The sequence below is a fragment of the Talpa occidentalis genome, unplaced genomic scaffold (genome assembly GCF_014898055.3).
Source record: "Talpa occidentalis isolate TD23 unplaced genomic scaffold, MPIMG_talOcc4v2.1, whole genome shotgun sequence".
Taxonomy (NCBI): Eukaryota; Metazoa; Chordata; class Mammalia; order Eulipotyphla; family Talpidae; genus Talpa; species Talpa occidentalis.
The window spans coordinates 4,433,582-4,453,046 of record NW_026555331.1 but is presented as its reverse complement, the minus strand read 5'-3'; the positions used below and the strand labels follow the sequence as shown (position 1 = coordinate 4,453,046).

The 19,465-nt window shown below is 54.7% G+C and overlaps 1 protein-coding gene across 2 annotated transcripts in view; it reads right to left on the bottom strand.

The window, feature by feature from the left end:
• Positions 1-19,465, bottom strand: part of TRAPPC9 (trafficking protein particle complex subunit 9) — a 204,773-nt gene that overhangs the window by 122,417 nt on the left and 62,891 nt on the right. For both annotated transcript variants that reach the window (XM_054691956.1, XM_054691955.1), the window contains 4 exons: positions 18,454-18,586; positions 16,616-16,779; positions 16,064-16,216; positions 2,532-2,656 (listed from right to left, as the gene is read on the bottom strand). In XM_054691956.1, the coding sequence (XP_054547931.1) occupies positions 2,532-2,656; positions 16,064-16,216; positions 16,616-16,779; positions 18,454-18,586 (575 nt within the window). The remainder of the gene's footprint in view (positions 1-2,531; positions 2,657-16,063; positions 16,217-16,615; positions 16,780-18,453; positions 18,587-19,465) is intronic.

The window sequence follows — 19,465 nt, the reverse complement described above, 5'->3', positions numbered from 1 at the left end:
AAATGACTCTTCCCCCCTCTGCAGGGAGGATCCGGTGGGTCAGAGCCGCAGGGGCTGCGGAGTGTGCAGGGTCCTCACCTGCCTTCCAGGTGCAAACCCAAGCGGCCCCGTGTGGGTACCCACAGGGAAGCTGCATGGCTGTGGTGTGGCCAGATGTCAAAAGGGAGGGCATGAACCAAGAGGCCCAAGACCCAGTGTGCCTGGCTCCCCGCCTCTGGACAAACTTCAGTTTTGTTAGGATTCCAAAGTGCTTTCCAGCAGGCCTGGCTACCCATGTGCAGTGTCCGAACAGCAGCACTGCAGGTGGGGGGCTGGACCACACCTGGCACCCACACGGCATAATGACTGCGGGGTGCGCCCCGGCTCTGCTGGCGGCTGGCAGCCCACCCAGGCTCTCCAAGGGCTTCCTGCTCCGGGGTCTGGCTGGACCTGTGTTTTCTTTTTTTTTTTTTTTTTTTTTTTTTTTTTTTTTAAAGATTTATTTATTTATTTATACAAGCACTGGGTACAGTCAGAAGCGCGGGAGGGGGAGAGAATTCACTGAGCCAGAACGGGGAGCAGAGCAGGCAGAAGGACGAAGTACACTGCTGAGGGGAGCAGCGGGCGGCAGGAGAGGTCTGCGCGCCATGTGGGACCCTCCTCCGGTGGCCGGGGAGCAGCTGGGGATCGAACCGGCGCTGCAGAGGCTGCAGGCAGCCTCGCAACCCAGCGCTCCACCACTGCGCCACCGGGGAGGCCCTGGACCTGTGTTTTCTGTGGCGCTGTCTTGCGGCTGTCAGCTGGCTGCTTCCGACCAGCAAAGTGACGCAGTTCAAGCCATTCCCTGGGTGTTTCTGCAACCCAGGATGGGTATGCCAGAGCTGGGCTCCCCTCAGAAGTACCTCCAGGTCACGCGGCCACATTCTGTGCACCTGTGTCTCCCTCAGAAGGGAGGTACTGGCCTCCCTGGTCAGGGAAAGCAGGGCCCAGCAGCCAAAGTGCCTGGCCAGAACCAGCACCAGTGCCCTGCCTGTTCCCAGGCTGCTCCCAGGCTACCAGCTCACTTGCCAACCGCACTTTTCTCTTTTGAAGTCCTGCCTCTTTGCTCCTGAACATGACTACTGACGCAGTTTTAGCCTCATCCCCACCAGGGTCTTTCCGCATCTTATTCAACATCCCAACAACTCTGTGAAGGAAGCAAGATTGTTCCATTTTACAGACGGGGAAACTGAGGGCGGAGAGGCCACACTGCAGCGCCTGGCCCACGGCCACATGGGGTCTGGTCACCCCATCCACACAGGTCTGCGTGCGGCCCGGAAAGATTCCACACGAGGACTGTGGACAAGCAGACCTGACCATGGGCAGTGATGCTGGCTGGTGGGGGAAGAACTCTTTGGAACTCTGAAGAAACACCTGATCTCTCCCTCACTTGTTGGGGGGCGTCCCAGAAGCTGCTCTCACTGCGTCGCCTGTTTCCATGACTACGCCATGCCTCGGCGTCCATTTCACAGGGCTGCTGGTTTCCAGTGAAATCACATCACTCCTGCTTCAGGAAGATGGGGCAAATAACAGCTGGCAGTGCCAGAACAGACGCCCCAATGCCTGCAGCATGAGCTGCTCACCTGCACTCAGCCCAGCACCACTGGAGCTCGACAGCATCGCAGGCTGGGCCAGGTCAGACCAGCCAGAAACTCAACAGGCTGGCAGTGAGAGCCGACACGGCCCTGCCTTCGGCAGCACAAGGTGCCTCTGCCAGCCCAAACTGGCTCGTTACCCTGGGGCACCCTCTCGTCAGACAGTGACCACGTACCCCCACCATGCCTTCACCACAGCACCCAACCCTCCAAATCCCTGTACCACTGCTCATAACTACGCTCCTAGAAGTGGGATCTCATCAGCCAAAGCCCTGCCAACTCTGCATGGGAACTGCAAATGCCCCCACAAAGGGGGTCCTGCAGGCAGGCTCACCTGGACGGTCACTTCTGGTGACCTTGCTGTGGGCGCCAGCTACAGCTCTGAGCCATCAGGCTGCTGACATCCTCAAGCCCCAGGACGGCCCTGCATTCACTGGGGCCCAGTCCTATGCCTGCAGGCACCGGCCACTCCCGGGCACCCTGGCCTCCTCAGTGCTGACACAGCAGCCAGGGGGAGGCAACACCACGGGATAAGTAAAGTTTAAAGGATAAATAGCTGAACTAAAATCAAGCAGTACAGGATTTTCAAGTGAACAGGAAGGAAGCAGGAAATATTCTACTTTAACTGTTGCCATCCTTGATTCAACCCACAATTCCCCCACGTTGCAAGGAAACAAGAGTTCTCAACACCAAACACAAGGCACGAGTGTCATCGCAACTGCTTTCTATAGCATTCCAAGGAATGAAAACCACGAAGAAACCAGCTTTCCACAAACTCTGCTTTCCACAAATGCAATTCCGCCTCAGATGCATACTTCAGTCCCTCCTGGAAAAATCAAAATTTTGCCTCCCAAAAGCTTGGGCAGGAGCCGCCAGGACGAGGCGGGGCAGACGATCCACCGCGTGGGACCCACTCACCTTCACGGGGCTCGCGTCCCCCGGCCTGCTGCCCTCGGGCGGGTTCCCGGGTCTGCTCTCAGCGCGGGGCCTCACCACCTGCCGGAAGGGGCTGCACAGGGGAAACCCACTCACGCTGATTCCATCTGGAAACAAGAACAGGGAATTCGAGGCACAAGTTAGCTTGATTCGTCTAAGTGCGGGAGATTTTACCCAAGAACGAAGAACATCGGGCAGGCGCGTCCCTGTGTCCTCCTTCCTGTCCTGTGTGCTACAGGCGTCAGCTCTGCGCCGGCCCCGGGGGCTCCCGGCGGTGACCAGCGTCCCGCTAGCTGTGCTGGGGCCAGGCCCACTGTGACCTTCCGCTTCATCTGGAACTCTTCTCCCACTTTCGTGGGGGCTCCACCACCTTCGACTCCAGCCACCTCCTCACCCAATCCCAAGAAGCTGTTCCTCTGAACGGGACCCCAGTCGCTGTAACCTCCACAGAGCGCCCACGCCCATGGGTCCTACTTGTGGCATCACCAAGGACATCCTGGTGTCCTTGGCTTTGGAGCCCTCGCACCCCAGCGGGTCTGCCAAGAGGTCTCGCGAGCTGACAGCAGGGCTCCGACAGCCGGGCTGACGCAGGGGCGCGAACGCCTCCCCTCTGCAGGCCCCCCTCACAGAGGCTGCAGCTGGGTCCCCGCTTGCTGCCGTCACTGCACACGGGAGACATCTGTGGCGCCTGCAAGGCAGCTTCCTCTCCACAAGGAAGGAGGATGCCTTTGGACTGTCGGCTTTACGGGTGGTTCTCGTTTTAGGAAGTTGCCCGTCTCAGCCGCCGCAGGCTGTGGGGTGAGCCGTGTCTGCTGTTTCGGGCAAGGGCTTGCTCAGGCCACTCCGGCCAGGCCGGACAAGGCTGCACAGCAGAACCGCTGCGGAGATGAAAAAAAGCTGCTCTGGCTTTTCTTCAGGCCCCGACCCCCTAAAACCACTCTGCTGTGACCATTGAAGGACCTTTCACGCCCAAAAGAGGCGGACTCATCATAAAGAAGAGCCACTCCTGGACAAGGGGGGCTGTTCCAGCCTTGGAGGAGCATGTGTTAGGAGCACAGCACAGAAGTTAGTTTTTCACTGACATTAAGCAGCAAAAGGGCAGGTGCAAACCACAGTTGCAGGTGGTGGCAAGATGTCCTTCATCACCTCTCACGATCCCACACGAGGTGTGTGAGGAGCTGGGTCCGTCACGTGTGGAGCTGCCCACAGGACTACAGCCAGCAGGTGAGCCACGAGCCCAAGACCTTGGTGGTGCCAGCGCACACACAAAAGGAAAAAGGGGAACGCGGGGCCTCTGGGAAACTGCCAGCAAAGCTTTGGTGCATGGCGTGGCAGGCAGGGGACAGCAGCTGGACTCGGGGGATCCTGTCCACTGCAAAAGCAGGTGGAATCCAGGCGCCGACAGGGAAGCTCGATGGAGGGGAGGAAGCCAACCCGGAGCCTATCCCAGCGCACAGGCCATCTTCCAGGACGAGGGTCCGGGCGAAGGGGACTGGTGTGAATGTCATGGAAACTGGGGAGGCGCAGGAGTGGAGAAAGGCGCCAGGACACCTCAGGAGCAGGCCACTGCACTTTAGCCTGCAGCTACTGAGGCCCAGGCTTCCACCCGCCACACCACAAAACCAGTGCCAACGCAGCCTGGGCACCATCATCGTAAGCCTTGATGCCATGAGGGCCTCATGAAGGAAGAGGCCAAAGCGAAACTGAAGCACAAAGACGGATGAGGCAGAGGAAACTGGAGCACCTGTGTAGGCCACAGGGTGGACTTAAGGAAGCGGGAGCCCAGGGCCAGGCGGGTGCAGGGCTGGTGCTGCTGTCTGGGACGCGGCTCGGTGGATCTAGAACACCCATCGCCACCGAATCGCCATGACCATTTTGTTTTTTTTTTTTTGTTTTTTTTTTTTTTTTTTTTTTTGTTTTTTTTTTTTTTGTTTTTTTTTTATAGAGGCATGCTTTATTTACTTGTTTGCTGGTTTGTTTGTTTGTTTTGTTTATACAAGCACTGGGTACAGTCAGAAGCGCGGGAGGGTGAGAGAATTCACCAGAGCCAGAGCGGGGAGCAGAGCAGGCAGAAGGACCGAAGTACACTGCTGAGGGGAGCAGCGGGCGGCAGGAGAGGTCTGCGCGCCATGTGGGACCCTCCTCTGGTGGCCGGGGAGCAGCCAGGGATCGAACCGGCGCCGCAGAGGCCGCGCGCAGTTTCGCAACCCAGTGCTCAACCGCTGCGCCACCGGGGAGGCCCGCCATGACCATTTTGAAGCCAGTCCCTGTTGGTCATTGGCCCTGGAGCTGTGACACCCTAGACGGTTCTGCTCTCAGCTGTGGCTGCATGTAATATGTATATAATCAGTCATCCCTTCTGCTAGCTTAGCTGAAGAAAAAAGCCATTTCTACATAAAAACAAGCAGAGCAAAGTATCAAACCCAAGCCAAGCCATCAGAAGACAAAAAGAAGGTTGCAGGGCGCCATAAAATCCCTACACTCAGTGCCAGAAAGACCAGGGCAGAGGAAATGATCAAAAGAGAAACCTTTTTCTTCAAAACAAGCTAAAAGACATGAAGACGATGATACAGACATGAGAGATGAAAGAGAAACAAACATCAGAAATGGAAAACTTCCAAAACGAGGTGACAAAAGGAAAATTACAAGCTAAATTAAACTCCATCTTATAAATGCACACAGTGCTATAAGGGGTGTTTCGGAAAACCTGGAGGAAGGGCACACAGGACTCCTGCACTGTTTGCATCTCTTCAGCAAATCTGAAACTGTTGGTGTCCAGTGACAGAGCAGCGGGTGAAGAAGACTATACACTGGGTGGAGTACTATTCGGCTGTGAAAAAGGAAAAGTCTTGCCATTTGCGACAATACAGATGGAGCTGGAAGGGAAGATGCTAAGTGAGGTAAGTCAAGAGAAAGGCAAAGCAGGATGATGTCACTGGTGTGGAAGATGAAAAGCTAACACAGGAACAGACAAAAGCCAAAATAAACTAAACCCTTAAAATCTGACTACAGAGTTGAGGCCAGCAGAGGGGATTGAGTGAAGCTAAGAGGGGAGAAGCCGCTTGGACTGTAGTGTAGAATTACCGGGGCTCTGGTGGTGGGTGTGGCAACATACACCTGAAGGGGGTGAACCTGCACCCCTAAATCATATACAGTGCTATAAATCAACATTACCTCAATGCACAGTATTAAAAAAAAAAAACTCTCTTAAAATTACAAAGGAAAAGACTGAAAGAGCACATCAAGTACCTAAGAATACCAACCAACACAAGGATTTATTTTAGTGAAAACACTGAATTTAAGATGAAAGAAAAGCTCAGGCACCTACACAAACAGCGAGTTAATTGAAAGGGAAAGAAAATCAAGTGATTGTCAGATGTTGGCAGCAACACTTTAAGACAAAAAAAAAAAAGGAATATTTAATGCACCAGAGAAAAGAAAATGTGCACCAGACATTGGATCACTGAAACTTACTTCAAAGTGTAAAGAATACTACTGGCGACGGGACCCCTGTAACCCCTCGGAGCACAGGCTTTAAACATCAAAGCTGCGAGACTAACGGCTGACGCCAGCACCAGGGCAAACCCGCGGAGGGGAGGCCGAGCGGGGCCCAGTGCCCGGCACCAGGGTGATTTTAAAAATAGGGAAAAAGTGTTAAGAGTGGGCACAACAATCATGATTAGCTCCACGGTGGCAGGACCCCTGCTGGGAGGGGTGGGGGGCACGGCACGTGACGTCAGGTAAGGTCGATGAGGGATCAGGGGATCCTATTTCTACGGCTCCTTTGAGTCGTAAGGAGCAGGAATTTTAGCATGGAAGAGACACACACGTAATACAGAAAAAGTAAAAGCATTTTAAACCCTTTATTCCTGAGCCTGAACTGATGGCCAGCGTGAACGCGTAATGGCTTTCATCTCAAACAAAAAGTCCATATAAACATCTGGTTCCACGAGCCTGTGTGTGACCAGCCCCGTCCCCTGAAGACCTGGAAGCCACGACCCTCACGTCCAGGCTGTGTTCTCGAAATGCCCTCTCCCCACTAGGAGAAGCAAGCGCTTCTCCAAGAAACGGACAATGCCAGGCCGGCAGCAGGAGATGCCCGAGACGGGCTTGGAAGGCCTGTCCTGCTGGAAACGGGGGACCCAGCGGCTGCAGACCAGCTGTGGAGAGGACGCCTCAGTGCTGCTGCTGGACGCCAAGTGCCAGGGCTGGACAGAAGGGGTGCAGAGGGACTGGCCGCTACAGCATGGGGTGGACACGCCCACCGGTTCGCCTGCCGGGGGTGAAGGGGCCAAGGCTCTGCTCACTCATTCGGCCAAATTTCCAACGCAGGCGATCCCAAGCAGAGCAGGGCACAGGGAACAGGCAGTTAGCGGGAAGACAAGACAAAGTAAGTCACAACAGACGGCGCCTAGCAGGACGCTGAGTGGATTCGGGGCAGAGGGGATAGAACGGGGCGGACCAGATTTGGCCTTAGGGAGGATTTCACAGGTTCTGTCAAGAGCAGCTCTGCAGGCAATTCAGAAATACGATTCTGATTCTCAAGCACCACGTCTCCCTCGAGCGCAGCGCACCGCAGCATGGACTCGGCAGGGCCGGGCGGCTGTGAGCAAGACCTGGCGGCGGAAGAGCCCGCAGTCCCAGAGAGGCCTAATTTGTTGTTCAGGAGGCCGAGGTTCCAGGGGGATGACCAGCTACCCCAGACCTCCCCAGAGCAGAGCTGGGACCAGAACTCAGGGCGGGGGTCCGTAGCCACGGCCAGCTGCCAGGCGGGCCTGTGGTGCCAGGCACACCCGGTGCCTGGGCAGCCCACGACGTGGCCAGCGGACCCCCGGGAGGCCCCACATCCACCACAGTGTGTCCACTCCTCACACTCTCAACAGAGACAGGGGCTCGTGGCTGAATACACGCTTCTCTTGTGACAGGTGTCTGAAGTGAACCAGAATAGAATGTGACTAGAGTAAGACACTGACCAAAAGCAAAGGCAGCGGCAACCCCCCTCCAGGGCTTTGGCAGAGCAAGCTGCTCCAGGTGGAGTATATTTTGAAGATCCTTTTTCATTTATTTATCAAATCCATGGGCGCCCAGAAAGCCCACCGGTTATCATAAAATAGCCTCAAGAATGTGGAGAGAAAGGAACCCTCCTGCACTGCTGGTGGGAGTGCAAACTGGTCCAACCACTATGGAGAGCTGTGTGGAGATTCCTCGACCTACTAAACATAGAGCTTCCATAGGATCCAGCAATTCCACTCCTAGGTATCTACCCAAAGGACACAGAAACAGTAATTCCAAAGAGCACCTGCACCCCTATGTTTATAGCAGCACTGTTTACAATGGCTAAGCTTTGGAAACAGCCCAAATGCCCAAAAATAGATGACTGGATCAAGAAGATGTGGTCCATATACACCGTGGAATATTACTCAGCATTCAAAAAAGATAAACACATGCCATTTACAGCAACATGGATGGCGCTGGAAGGGATCATGCTCAGCAAAATAAGCCAGAAAGAAAAAGAAAAATACCGATGGTCTCACTCATAGCAGGAATCTAGAAAACCTACATAAGGGACCAGGAAAAAGAATAACTATAAGAAAGTGAAAATCAAAATCAACAAACAACTATGAGCCAGAGACACACTTTGGTGGGGGGCGGGGAAAGGAGGGATTGGGGTCAAAATCAGGGGGTTGCAATTGTATGGGGAATATAAAAAAAAAAAATAGCCTCAAGAAAGCCCCAGCAGCTCAAGGGCTGGCTCCGAATCAGCCGCGCCTGCTTCACACCTACAGAGAGCGGCTCGCTCACTCAGAACCGGGCAGGTCCAGAGAGAACCAGCCCAGAGACAGTGCTGCAGGTCCTGCTCGCCGGCGACAGAGCATAGGGCACAGGCAGCCCCGAGGACGCTGCTCGGCCTGGCCAGCGCTCGCTGCCCCCGCGGCTCGCACCCTCGGTCTCCTGCCTCCCCTGCGGCTTGTCACGGGGCCACGCTCAGCTCAGGTCGCAGATCCCTGGGGCTTCACAAACAATAGCAGCCAAAGCCGCACAGCAAGGGACTAAGGCACAGATTGATGGGACAGACTCAAGAGCCCAGAAACAAACCCACGTAAGCACGGACAGCTAATTGAAGACAACGTGGCGAAGTGCTTTCTCGTCAACAAATACTGCCGGAACCCGGACAGCCGCACAAGGAGAGCGACGCTGGAGCTCTCTCTCCTCCAGACACGGACCCTGAGTCAACTCAGGTCAAGACCTGGAGTGAGACCTGAGGCCATGAAATACACAGAAGGAAGCACAGGCAGTAACTCCTCAACACAGGCCTCAGAGAGGTCTTAGGTGGTTTAATTCCCACAGCAAGACAAACACAGGAGGAGAAAAAAACGGAACAAAGGAAGACGGGGTCAGAGTGGTCGGGTGGGCGGTGAAGAGTGTAACGTCGTGGATACAGACGGTGGTTTACAAGGCTGTGCGCCAGACACCTACAACCACGTGGTAAACCAGCGTGACCTCACAAATAAAACAAGCACTTTGGGCTGTGGTGGCCTCAGGTCGCTGTCGCAGCTACTCAGGCTGGTGCTTGGGGGCAAAAGCAGCTGTTGCCACCCATAAACACCCACGTGGCTGCACCCCAGTAACACAGACAGGCAGCAGGCTGGCCGCGTCTAGACCTATAGCCCTCCCTGGAAAGCACCCGGCCCTGCACCATCTCTCTCCTCTCAAAACCACACGCAAGGCCAAAGCCATCCACTTGCTCCTCCATACCTGCACCTGGACAGTCAAGACTAGGCATGGGGGCCACGCATGTGCCCACTGGGCTCCCTCCTGACCCAGGACCACATACCTGGAGCACGTTCTCACGACCGCTGACAGCCCCCACAAGGCCAGGAAGTTCAGCCACCTGTTCCCAACTATGCCTGCCCCACCCCTGCCTGCCAGCCTTCTCCCAGCTAGAGGCCACTGTGCTCCCAGGAGCACAGACAGGCAAAGAGAGGGAGGAGTCAGCTTCCCTTCTTTGCTCCACCCAGGGCAGCCCGACCCTGCCTGGTCCCTTTCTGGTAGGGGGAAAACAGCTTCCTTTATTTAGCTTCCTCTCTTCCTGTCCCACCCACTGCTCCACCCAGATGCCCAGCTGCTCCCTATGTCCCACACTCCACACCCCACGGCCCTTAGCCTGGACCAGCTCCCCAGCACTGGAGCTTCTCGGTTGGCCTTGTTCCTGAGATAGAACTAGCAGGGCCCAACGCGAGAGCCAGGGGGCTGGGACTGCCTTTGGGAATGTACAGTGGACAGGGCGCAGGCAGATCCGCTCGGGGAGAGCACTGTGGTGGAAGACAGAAAATGGTGCGGGATGAGCCGCAGGAGAGCCAGCAGAGACTAAGCAGGTAAAGGAGAGAAACAGTCGGGACTTGGGCCAGAGCAGGGACGGTGGATACGGAGAAAAGGGCTGGAAACACTTAGAAACCCAGTGCCAAGACCTGGCTGAGGAAGGGCGGGCACACTGTCCCGAGCCTCGTCAGCCTTTCCGAGGCGCTGCGGCCCGCCACCCCTGAGCACAAACGGAGCCGTGTGTGACCTGCCAGGTGGCCCGCAGACCCGAAGATGATCTCGGCTCTGAATTAAAATACAAGCTGTGGATGCAGCCTTGGGCTCAGAAGAGGGCAGAGCTGAAAAAGCATGTATAGGGTAAATAAAAGGTATCAGGCTTTTCTGCCCTCCTGCCATTAGGATGGATGATGGATCTGCGGTCCTGAATCCGCTGCAGGTATACGTAAATGGATACACCCGGGCTAAGACTGTGCTTATAAGGGCGGCGTCATGGGGACACCAGCAGAAGGAACAAGAGAGAGACCAGGCCAGAGCAAGAGTCAAGGAACGGAACAGGAGAGTGGACGAGCAGAGAAGCAGAGGCCTCGAGAGAAGTCAGGGAGCCCTAGAAGAGTGAACACTTGCCAGGGGCTGGGGTGGCCGCCAGCCTCCTGGCCAGCCTGTCTGCCGTGTGCCTGGTAAATCCCAATAAAAGTCGGCAAAAGCCACCGAGGGCTCCAGGACTCCCTCCTCCTTTACCCCGTCTGCTCCGGTCACAGAGAACCTGCCCTGAGGCCTTCCCGCCGCTACAGCCTGGCTCCCCTCTTTAGACAAAACAGCCAGACAAACTGCAAAATAAGGACTTTTCTTCGACTGACTGGGAGCTGGGGCAGAAGGAAGCTAGTCTGGAACCTGCGGACGGCACCTGCAGGGGGAGCGGGGCCCCGCACTCGCCCAGATGCCACGAAGGAAACCATAAAAGGCCGAACAAGGCTCAGCTGGACAGTGCAGCGAATCGGTCAAGCTTGTGTGGGTAACAGACTGAGGCCCCGCCTCGGGCAGGCTTGGCACTGGACGCTCGCTGGGAAGATAAAGCAGGTTCTGAGCCTTCCCCCAGCTGCTAGCTGGGAAGACCCGCCTCCCTCTCTCTCTCCTGTGGTCAAAGCCTTCTGCCCGCAAGTGGGGTAAGGGGGCTAGGGTGCAGCAGAGACCATCACTCGAGGCTCTGGAGGAAACCCAGCCTCGGGACAGAGGTTACCAGGACGCAGGGAGTGGCCTGGACTGCACTGGGTGGGAGGTGGTCACTGAAGTGGTCTGAGCAGAAGAGGCAGATGAGGTCTGGAAAGGACGGGGGCGCAGAGGAAGTGCAGGATGTCAGGGAGGAAACTCATCCGGTGAAACAGGAGCCACGTGAGCCTGGGCAGAGCTCACCACAGGCTTGAGGCTAGAGCTGGGGTTCAGCAAGGTGGGCACCACATGGGGAGACAGACCAGTGACCGCTCTGGGAACTGCTGCTGGCAGGGAGGTGCGCACTGGGGTGCGGAGCCCAGACCCGGAGGCCAGAGAAGCCCCCGCGGGAGGGGCCTGAGAGCCTGCCCCAGTAAACTGCTGGCTCTTTCCAGCCCTATCCTCTCAGGCCTCAGGAAAAGAGTGAAGTTTGAACAAAATCCCTGGCCTTTTTAAATAACGTACACTTGTGAAAGCCTCGGGCATCTAGGAAATATACAGAAAAAAAGAAATATTATTGTATTAAGAGTCCAACTACCTTTGTCTTTGATTTCTGGGTAAGTCAAGATGAGTCACTGTTCTTCATAAAATAAGACAGAGATTTCCAAATACTAGTCTTTCTTTTCAAGGGGAGCAGCAGACCAGAGTGAAGACGCTGAACCAGCGGCCCCATTCCCGAGCACGCTGGCAGGGGAGAGGGACGCGTGTGTCTGCTCCCTGGGGACCGCTCTCGAATAAACCGATCCGGCTACAGTAAGAGAAAGAGCCATTATCACTACATCAGGGAGAAGCACAACATAATGACTCGCCAGATGTAAATCCAGTTGTTTTTTACACAAGTCTCCAGCTTGGGACCAAGAACTGAGCCAGTTCCAACTTCCCTTCAGCTCAATACGCGAGGGAGATCTCCGGCAGGAGGAGATGATGTTTCCGTGGGGACAGAGTAAGTTCTAAGAGGAACGCGCAACGGCTTGACCAGCTCATGCTGCAAACGCTTCAAGTGCTTGGCGACGGCCTGCAGGGAAGGGGGCCCCCACTCCTGCCTCACAGGGCATGGGCACTCCTGCCCAGCCCTGGCTCGCTCCTGTCATCGGTGCTGTCCCCTGAACTGTCCCCGTCAGCCACCACCCCGGGTGACACTCGGGCGACCTCTCCATCTCCACCGCCCCGACGGACCCTCAGTGTCTCTTCCTGGCGCTGAGCGGGGGAGGGGAGCGACTGTCAACCGAGCAGGCAGGGAAAGACCAGTGGGCGGGCAGTGGCCGGCACCCACCAGTTTCCAGAGGTTGAATTTGAGGTGCTTTGGGGACCGCTGGGTGAAAAGGTCAGGGAGCCAGTGAAAAATACAGGAGCAGAAAGATTCCAGATTAGTACAGCGCTGGGATTCTCGTTTTAGGGGCTGTGAAAATCATTTAGGACAAACGCGACACAAGGGTGAGGACAAAGTGTTAGGAACAGCCTCACAGACGGAAGACAGGAGCCTGGCAGGGAAGCGGTGTGGCCAAGGGGAGGCCTTTGTGGACCACAAGTGTTCTGCATGGCCCACATGTTGAAGGCGACTGTTGAGCCTATTTGCTGAGGGGCTGGCATAAAACCACTGAAACCACCATGGGCACCTGTCAGAGAAACAGACCCGCCTGGGCCCGCAGAGGTGACTCTGGAAGAGCGGGGTGGCCAGGAGTCTGCATCTCAGCAAGCCCCTCTGCGTGGGCTGCACACAGGAGGCGCCTGGCGAGCCTGGTCAAGCTCAGGCCCAGGAGGGGGAGATATGGGGCCAAGGTTCAGCCCCCATGACGGGGGCCTCTTCCGCCTGCTCCCCCAAGAGAAGTGCAACACGGAGAAGGGACTATGCGGTGAAGGGGCGCTAGCAGCCCCGGTGTGCCAACCAATCCCCCACAGGCCATGTCTGGAGCCTGCACCCCTAGACCCACACTGCGGGCCAGTTACCTCAACCACGCCAGGGACAAACATAAACCGAAACAATTTTTGAAAAACGCCTGTGCATGCAGCCCCCTCCCCCCGTCGTTCCAGTTACTGCAGGTGCTGCGCTGTGGGGGGACCCCCAGCACGGTCGAGCTGCACAAGCCACTGGAGGTTAAACGCGCCCCAATGTCCTCCTCCCAGGGGCCCGCTGGGGAGCCTGGTGCCTCCTCCAGCAGAGCCCAAGGAGGCAGCGCCAGGACACGAGCCCTGTGGGGCGGCCTGTGCCCTCCGCGCCCGGCTCGCCCGCTCACTCCTCACCACACGTGTGTCAGGCACGCGTCGCTCTTCCGGCTTACACTGGCGCTGTCCCAAAGGCCAGGGATGATCGGGCTGTCTTTACTTTATAAACTACTTGCTATTTTGACCTGAAATCACAGAATTTGCCCCTCCCAGGACTTTATTTTTAATTAATTTCAGAAAAGTTTTGATTGATCCTTTTACCACGTCACCACTCCCCTACTCGGGGGCCGCCATAGCAGAGGATACGGGAGGATGGGGGGTGAGGGGGGCCCTTGTATATGTCAGCTTTTCTTTGGCCGTCTTCTAAACATGTCACTTTAATCATTTTTACCTCAATTCTTTTTTATTGGGCCTGTCACCTGTTTCTCCTAAGGCATTATTTGTGAGGTAGAGCCACTCACGGAGACTGCGTTGCTGGAAGGGAAAAAAAACTGTTTCTTGTAGTTCTAATTCCCTCCTGAGTGCCACCCAGCTCGTTTCTGAGTTTTTCTACTTCGGATGCTGTTTCTCGAACCTGTCATCACTCCTCAACAACTCCAGCTTCTTCTGAAGCACTTTACTGTTTCACCAGCTTTAGAGCACGTTTGTCCGCGCCCCGCGCTCCGTCCGTAGGCCACGTTGCTCCTCACTGTGTTTTCCTTACATCCACGTTGAGCAGATTCGACCTCACCCGGGGCCGCTCACAAGAGCGCGTCGAAGAGGAGAAGGGGACAGCTTCCTAGGCCCTCGCTCTGCCTCTTCTCCCTGTGCTCTCGGGAGCGCGCGCCCCCTCTCTCAGCGGACCCCCCTTGTCCCTACTCTCCCACCCCATCTACTCCAGCAGCTTCTCTCCAGTCGGGTCTCTGTCTACAGGAACCCTCGCGATCCCTCCCTCAGAGTGTGCCAACCCCTCCGCGTTCCAGCCTGGCCCACGGCCGCCCAGCGACTCCCGCGTCCGGCAGTGACCGTGCCCCACGCACCCCGCACGGTGCAGATACAGGTCCAGAGGGAGCCAGTGTGTCCGCATCTGCTTATGTTCGGGGCCCCAGGGAGACACCCAGGTATCTGGCTTGGAGGCATGCTGTGCCTGTGGGTGTTTGGTTTTCCCAGTTACTCATCTACTCTATGGGGTAACTCAGGGATGTCCAAATCCTGCGACATTCACCACCACCTACCAAGATTTCTGTATCTTAAACAGAAAATTCAAGAAATCAGAGATTTCTAGGTATTTTAAGTAGCAAAAGAATACACCATTTTCTACATGAACAGTTGACTTCAACCCACGGCCAGTTGCGCGTGGAAGACAGAAAACCTCCCGTAGAGCTGGAGAAATGGGGGGCACTCTACTTTCCGAGGACTCATTTGGAAATTGAGACTTACTGGGCCAAAGCAGGCCTCTACAAAGTCATCCCTTCCTCCAACTTTTTATTTGAAAAAAGCAAATCCACAAAGAAGTTACACCCTTTATCCAAAGTCCCTCATTTTTAATAATTTGACATGTATTTTATTCCTCTCTCTATTCACATTCAAGACTCTTACTTTTCTGAACCATATTAAAGTGCAGGCATAATCAGATTTCACCCTCAAATACTTCAGCATATGCTCCCCAAGAACAAGAACATCCTGCTACTGTTTCAATTTCCTTGTCACTCCCAAGAAATTTGTCATTGATACAATGATATTAAATACCACACAATACATATTCAATTTGCCAATTGTCCCAAAAATGTCTTTAGACTTTCTTTTAGCCGAGGACATGACTAAAGATTGCATATAGCATCTGATTGTTATAACTCTTCAATTTCCCTTAATGTAGAATAGTCCTCCCACATGCTTTTACAAAATAGGAATCATCTTTGCAAAACCATCTACTTTATAGGGTTGTTGGGGAATATTAAATAGAAATAACACTCCAAAAGTGGCTAATCCAGACCTTCCATGTGGTCTCTGACAATGCTCAATAAATACTAATTGTCTCCCATCTGTCTCCAGTCCACACTGAATTCAGTATCCTGGATGGCGTGACGCTTATTTATGGCTGCACACTGAAAAAGTGGCATCCAGTTCCAGTAGCCATATTTGATGTGAGCCCGAGCCTGAAAAACAGGCCGGGGCCAGCGGGGGCCATCACTGGGGGTTTCTGACGCTGCCAGGGGGGTAAGTCACACCCAGGCCACCTCCCAGGTCAAGGAGCTACAGAGAAGCCTCTGCCACTGAGTTCAGGCTACACACATCCTGCTGGCTCCCAGCTGGGCTACAGAAGCAGGCGCCAGCTGCCCCTGCCCCATGGGCTCCGGGCCCACCCTGCCCACTATGATGGCCACTAAGATTCCGAGTATCAGACGCTAGGATTTGCTCACACGGGCCAGGCTGCTATTAAGCGCACCGATAGGAGGGAGCCGTCTGACTCGCACGCGCTCCTCTAAGCGACCGGAAATGAGGCCAGCCTCACAGGAGCGAATTTGACCTTGGTAATCCAGAGCCTAGAGCTCTTCGATTTGGTTTTGTCTAAGACAGGAGAAGGTATCTCCCCAGACGGCAAATCCCACACTGCAATTTCACTCAGATTGAGGGCAGAGACGCCACCAGGAGCACCGTCGCTGAGGACATCGGTGTGATGAAAAGCGGTTCTGCTATACACCTCCCTTACACACAGCAGCCTGCTCGGCAGCATGCACCAGGAGAAGCGTCCGGCAGCCGGTCAGTGGATGATGGGCAGCAGCCAGGGCTGACGGCTGCAGCCATGCGTCAGGGACCAGGACGGGCAAGGCTGGGAAGGCGCTTACCGTCACTGAGGTCTTGGAGGAGGCTCTCCTGGCAGGAGAAATCCAGCTTCACTTTGATGTTGACGGTGAAAGTGGCCACCTTCCCGGGCTGCAGAGGGAACTGGGCAAGGGCCTCTTCCAGCTTCCAGCTCAAGAAGTCGCCATACAGTTTTTCTACAATGACAGCAACAATGGGGATTGAAGCCGCTTCACCAAGACAGTGAGACTCACCAATCGCTCCAAAAAGCAAAGCACTGAATACATGATAGAGCAAAGTTTGGAGAACATTCCAGAATCGTGGGCATGGAAGCAGTCGCTGTGCCTGGGAGGGAGGCCCGGGAGGAGGCTGTGAGGCGTGATGCAGGCAGTATTACAATTTGGGGCAGGAAGGATAATGACCCAAGTGTGACCACACTCTACAGAGAGGAACATGCCAGGGGAGTTGGGACTGTCTGCCTGGGGTCGGGGAGTGGGTGGGCGACAGCCAGAACTTAAACTGCAAATTAAAGGGAATAAACATTTCTGTTTAAATTACTGTTAAAACGCAGTTAAGAACTGTTCAAAAATGCCCACCTTTCGTAGTGAGAATTTTTGACGTGACTTCCAGTTTCTCCAAAGGTTCCATGCCAATATTTTCCAATTTAATGACAAGTTGCTGCGTTTCTCCATTGTACAGCTGGACGGACACATTAGTAGATACTTCGTCCCCTGAGGAAGGCTGCAGTGAGTGTGCGGATCTAAAATAACAGTAATAAATAAGAACACAAATTGTAAAACTTGGCATTTAGAATTGCATCAAGTCAGAGGCCCACCACAATTGTGCCTTTCAGAAATAGAGCCAGGAAAACCTGGCCTTGAACCTTTCAGCACCAGGCCATTGGGGGTGAGCCCCAACTCAGGCGCCTCCCCGGCCCCTGATGTGTCAGACACACAGTGACTCCCCCCCGCCCCACATCCGGGGTCTCAGTGTCTCCTGCTTGCATGATGCTGTAAAATACTTAACTGCTGGATGATGTGCAGGCAAAAGAGAAACAAAGTTAATTCAAATGATCTGAGAGCATGTCTCTTAAAAAAATAGTAAAAACCTCTTGCTCAGAATTGTCTTGGGAAAATCCATAGATTTAAGAAGAAAAGGTAAATGAGCCATTCTCACTGATTCAAGAAAAACAACAGGCTTGAGGTCCAGGTAAAAAGTAGCTCTGTTTGCGGGGAAGCCTACTGCCGACCCATTATACTAGGCCGATTCTTCCTTGCTTGCCTCACACTACACTCGAGGCCACCTTGTAGAAGAAATCCCTCCCTCAGCACCTGAATGACCCCATCAGTCTAACGTGGTGGCCCAGGAGGGTCTGGCTACCTGCCGGTCTCTCCAGTGGCCATAACTGCCTGCAGGGAGGCCCTGGCCCCGCATTTATTCTAACAGATCAGCAGCTGGCACCATACCTGGCTACCGAAGAGGCCCTTTAAACAGGTCAGTGAGCTTTGAAACATGTCAGAAAATCCCAAGATATGCTTCACAAAAACAGCCAAAAGGATGTCCATTAAAGCATTAATCACATGAGGAAAAATTAAGACAATCCCAAATTCTAAGAGGAAGGAAATGGTTATGCAAGGGGGAAATATCTGAATGATACACTTTTGTGAAACAATTAAAATAGAAATGTTGGGCCTCCCTGGTGGCGCAGGGGTTAAAGACTGCACCATCAAGCTATGGCCAGCCACTGCAGCAAGAGTTCGATCCCTGGCTGGCCAGGGAGCAAACCACATGGCGCAGCAGACCTCTCCTGCCTCGCCCACGGCTCCCCTCAGCAGTGTATTTCAGTCAGTCTGCCTGTTCTGTTCCCCACTCTCTCTGGTGAATCCTCTCACCTCCCCGCACCTCTGGCTTACACTCCAGAACTTGTACGCATAAATAAATAAATCTTTGAAAAAAAAAAAAAAGATAGAAATGTTTCAGCTTGTGTCATACGGCTGTGCCAAGGAGTTGGATGGCCCTACACTAAGGTAGTGCACCTCAGCTACTCAGACACACATGTGTCTAGAATAAAAGGACGCACACCTGCTGGAAAACCACAGCATGTCCAGAACCACTGCCTGGGGCCACCTGAGAGTCATTTTCCTTTCTTCTTTATACTTTCCTGTAGTGTCAAAAAATCTTCTTTAAGAACTTTTCCTCATATTCCCTAAAAGCTTAGCCTTTTTTCAGAAAAAGTATGATTCCAAAGGCTAATGTCACAGTTTGTTGTAATCCTGAGGAGCAACACCCCAAGTCTGTTCCAATTCAGCCAAGCAGCGTGTTCCTGCTGGCGGCCTGGGGAAGCCTCCCGCCCCCGTGATCACAACTACGACCACTCAAGTCCTCGGTGCCGCCTCTCGCCAAGGTGCCTTCGGAAGCCCTGCACTGCCCCCACCTGGGCAGAGACGTGCTGATCTGGAGTCTGGGCAGGGCAGGGATGACTTCCACGGTGGAGCCGCTGGTCTTCACCCCCGGGAGGTTGTCCAGCAAGCAGTCACTGAAGACGCCGAAGACCGTGGTGTGGTAACCTGGGGCACAAAAGGGAACGCTGGCACCACTTCCTGGAAAGGCTCGCGTCCCACCCAGCCCGGAGGCGGCCCCTGCCCCGGGGGACAGGAGCTGAGTTCAGGCTCGGGCACCATCACCAACCAGTCTCAGCCGGCTCCCACTCGCCCCCACCGAGCCCCTGGGCCCCCCGACGGCGAGAGCAGTGGCCAGGGCACACGGCGGACAGGTGGAAACACAAGCGTCCCCAGGAAAGTCTGTCAACCAGCAACACCGCGCGGTTTAATCGGGACTCATCCCTTGGCTAATCTGCTTTTCAAATGTCTCCAGCGCTGACATGAGAGCAGCAGCCAGTGTGAGCTCCTTCCCAGAGCGCGCGTGGCTTGCTAAGTATGTGAAAGATGAAAGCGCAGGTGCCGACCACGGATCTAGCTGCGGCCCGCGCGCGCTGTGGTCTAAGTCAGCGCATCTCCCGCCCCCGCCAGGTAAGCACTTGAAATTGTTTAAGCACAGTTTTAAATTGGCTTCTGAATTTTCGAGAGATGATTATTATAAACAACTGGAAGGGTCTGGAGGCAAAGCGGCAGCTCCTCTGGGCTCACCGGGCCCCACGGCCCACTCACAGAGCAGGCTCGGGCCGCGGGCTCCGGGCCCAGGGGCGTCTCTCCGCTCCCCTCACCTTCTGCCCGCTGTGAACGAGGCTCCCAAAGTAGCTCCAGCACCCACATTTCCTTCTTGACAACTATGTTTCTTAAAAGACTTCTTTAACTTGCAAACGTTTTCTTCCCAGGAAACCCACATCTGACAATAACTCCCTCTCACACTTTTCTTTCTATAAAGCCTCGTACAACATGGCTCTGTCAGCTCAGCCTCTGCTGTCCATTTCTCCACGAAAGTCCAAG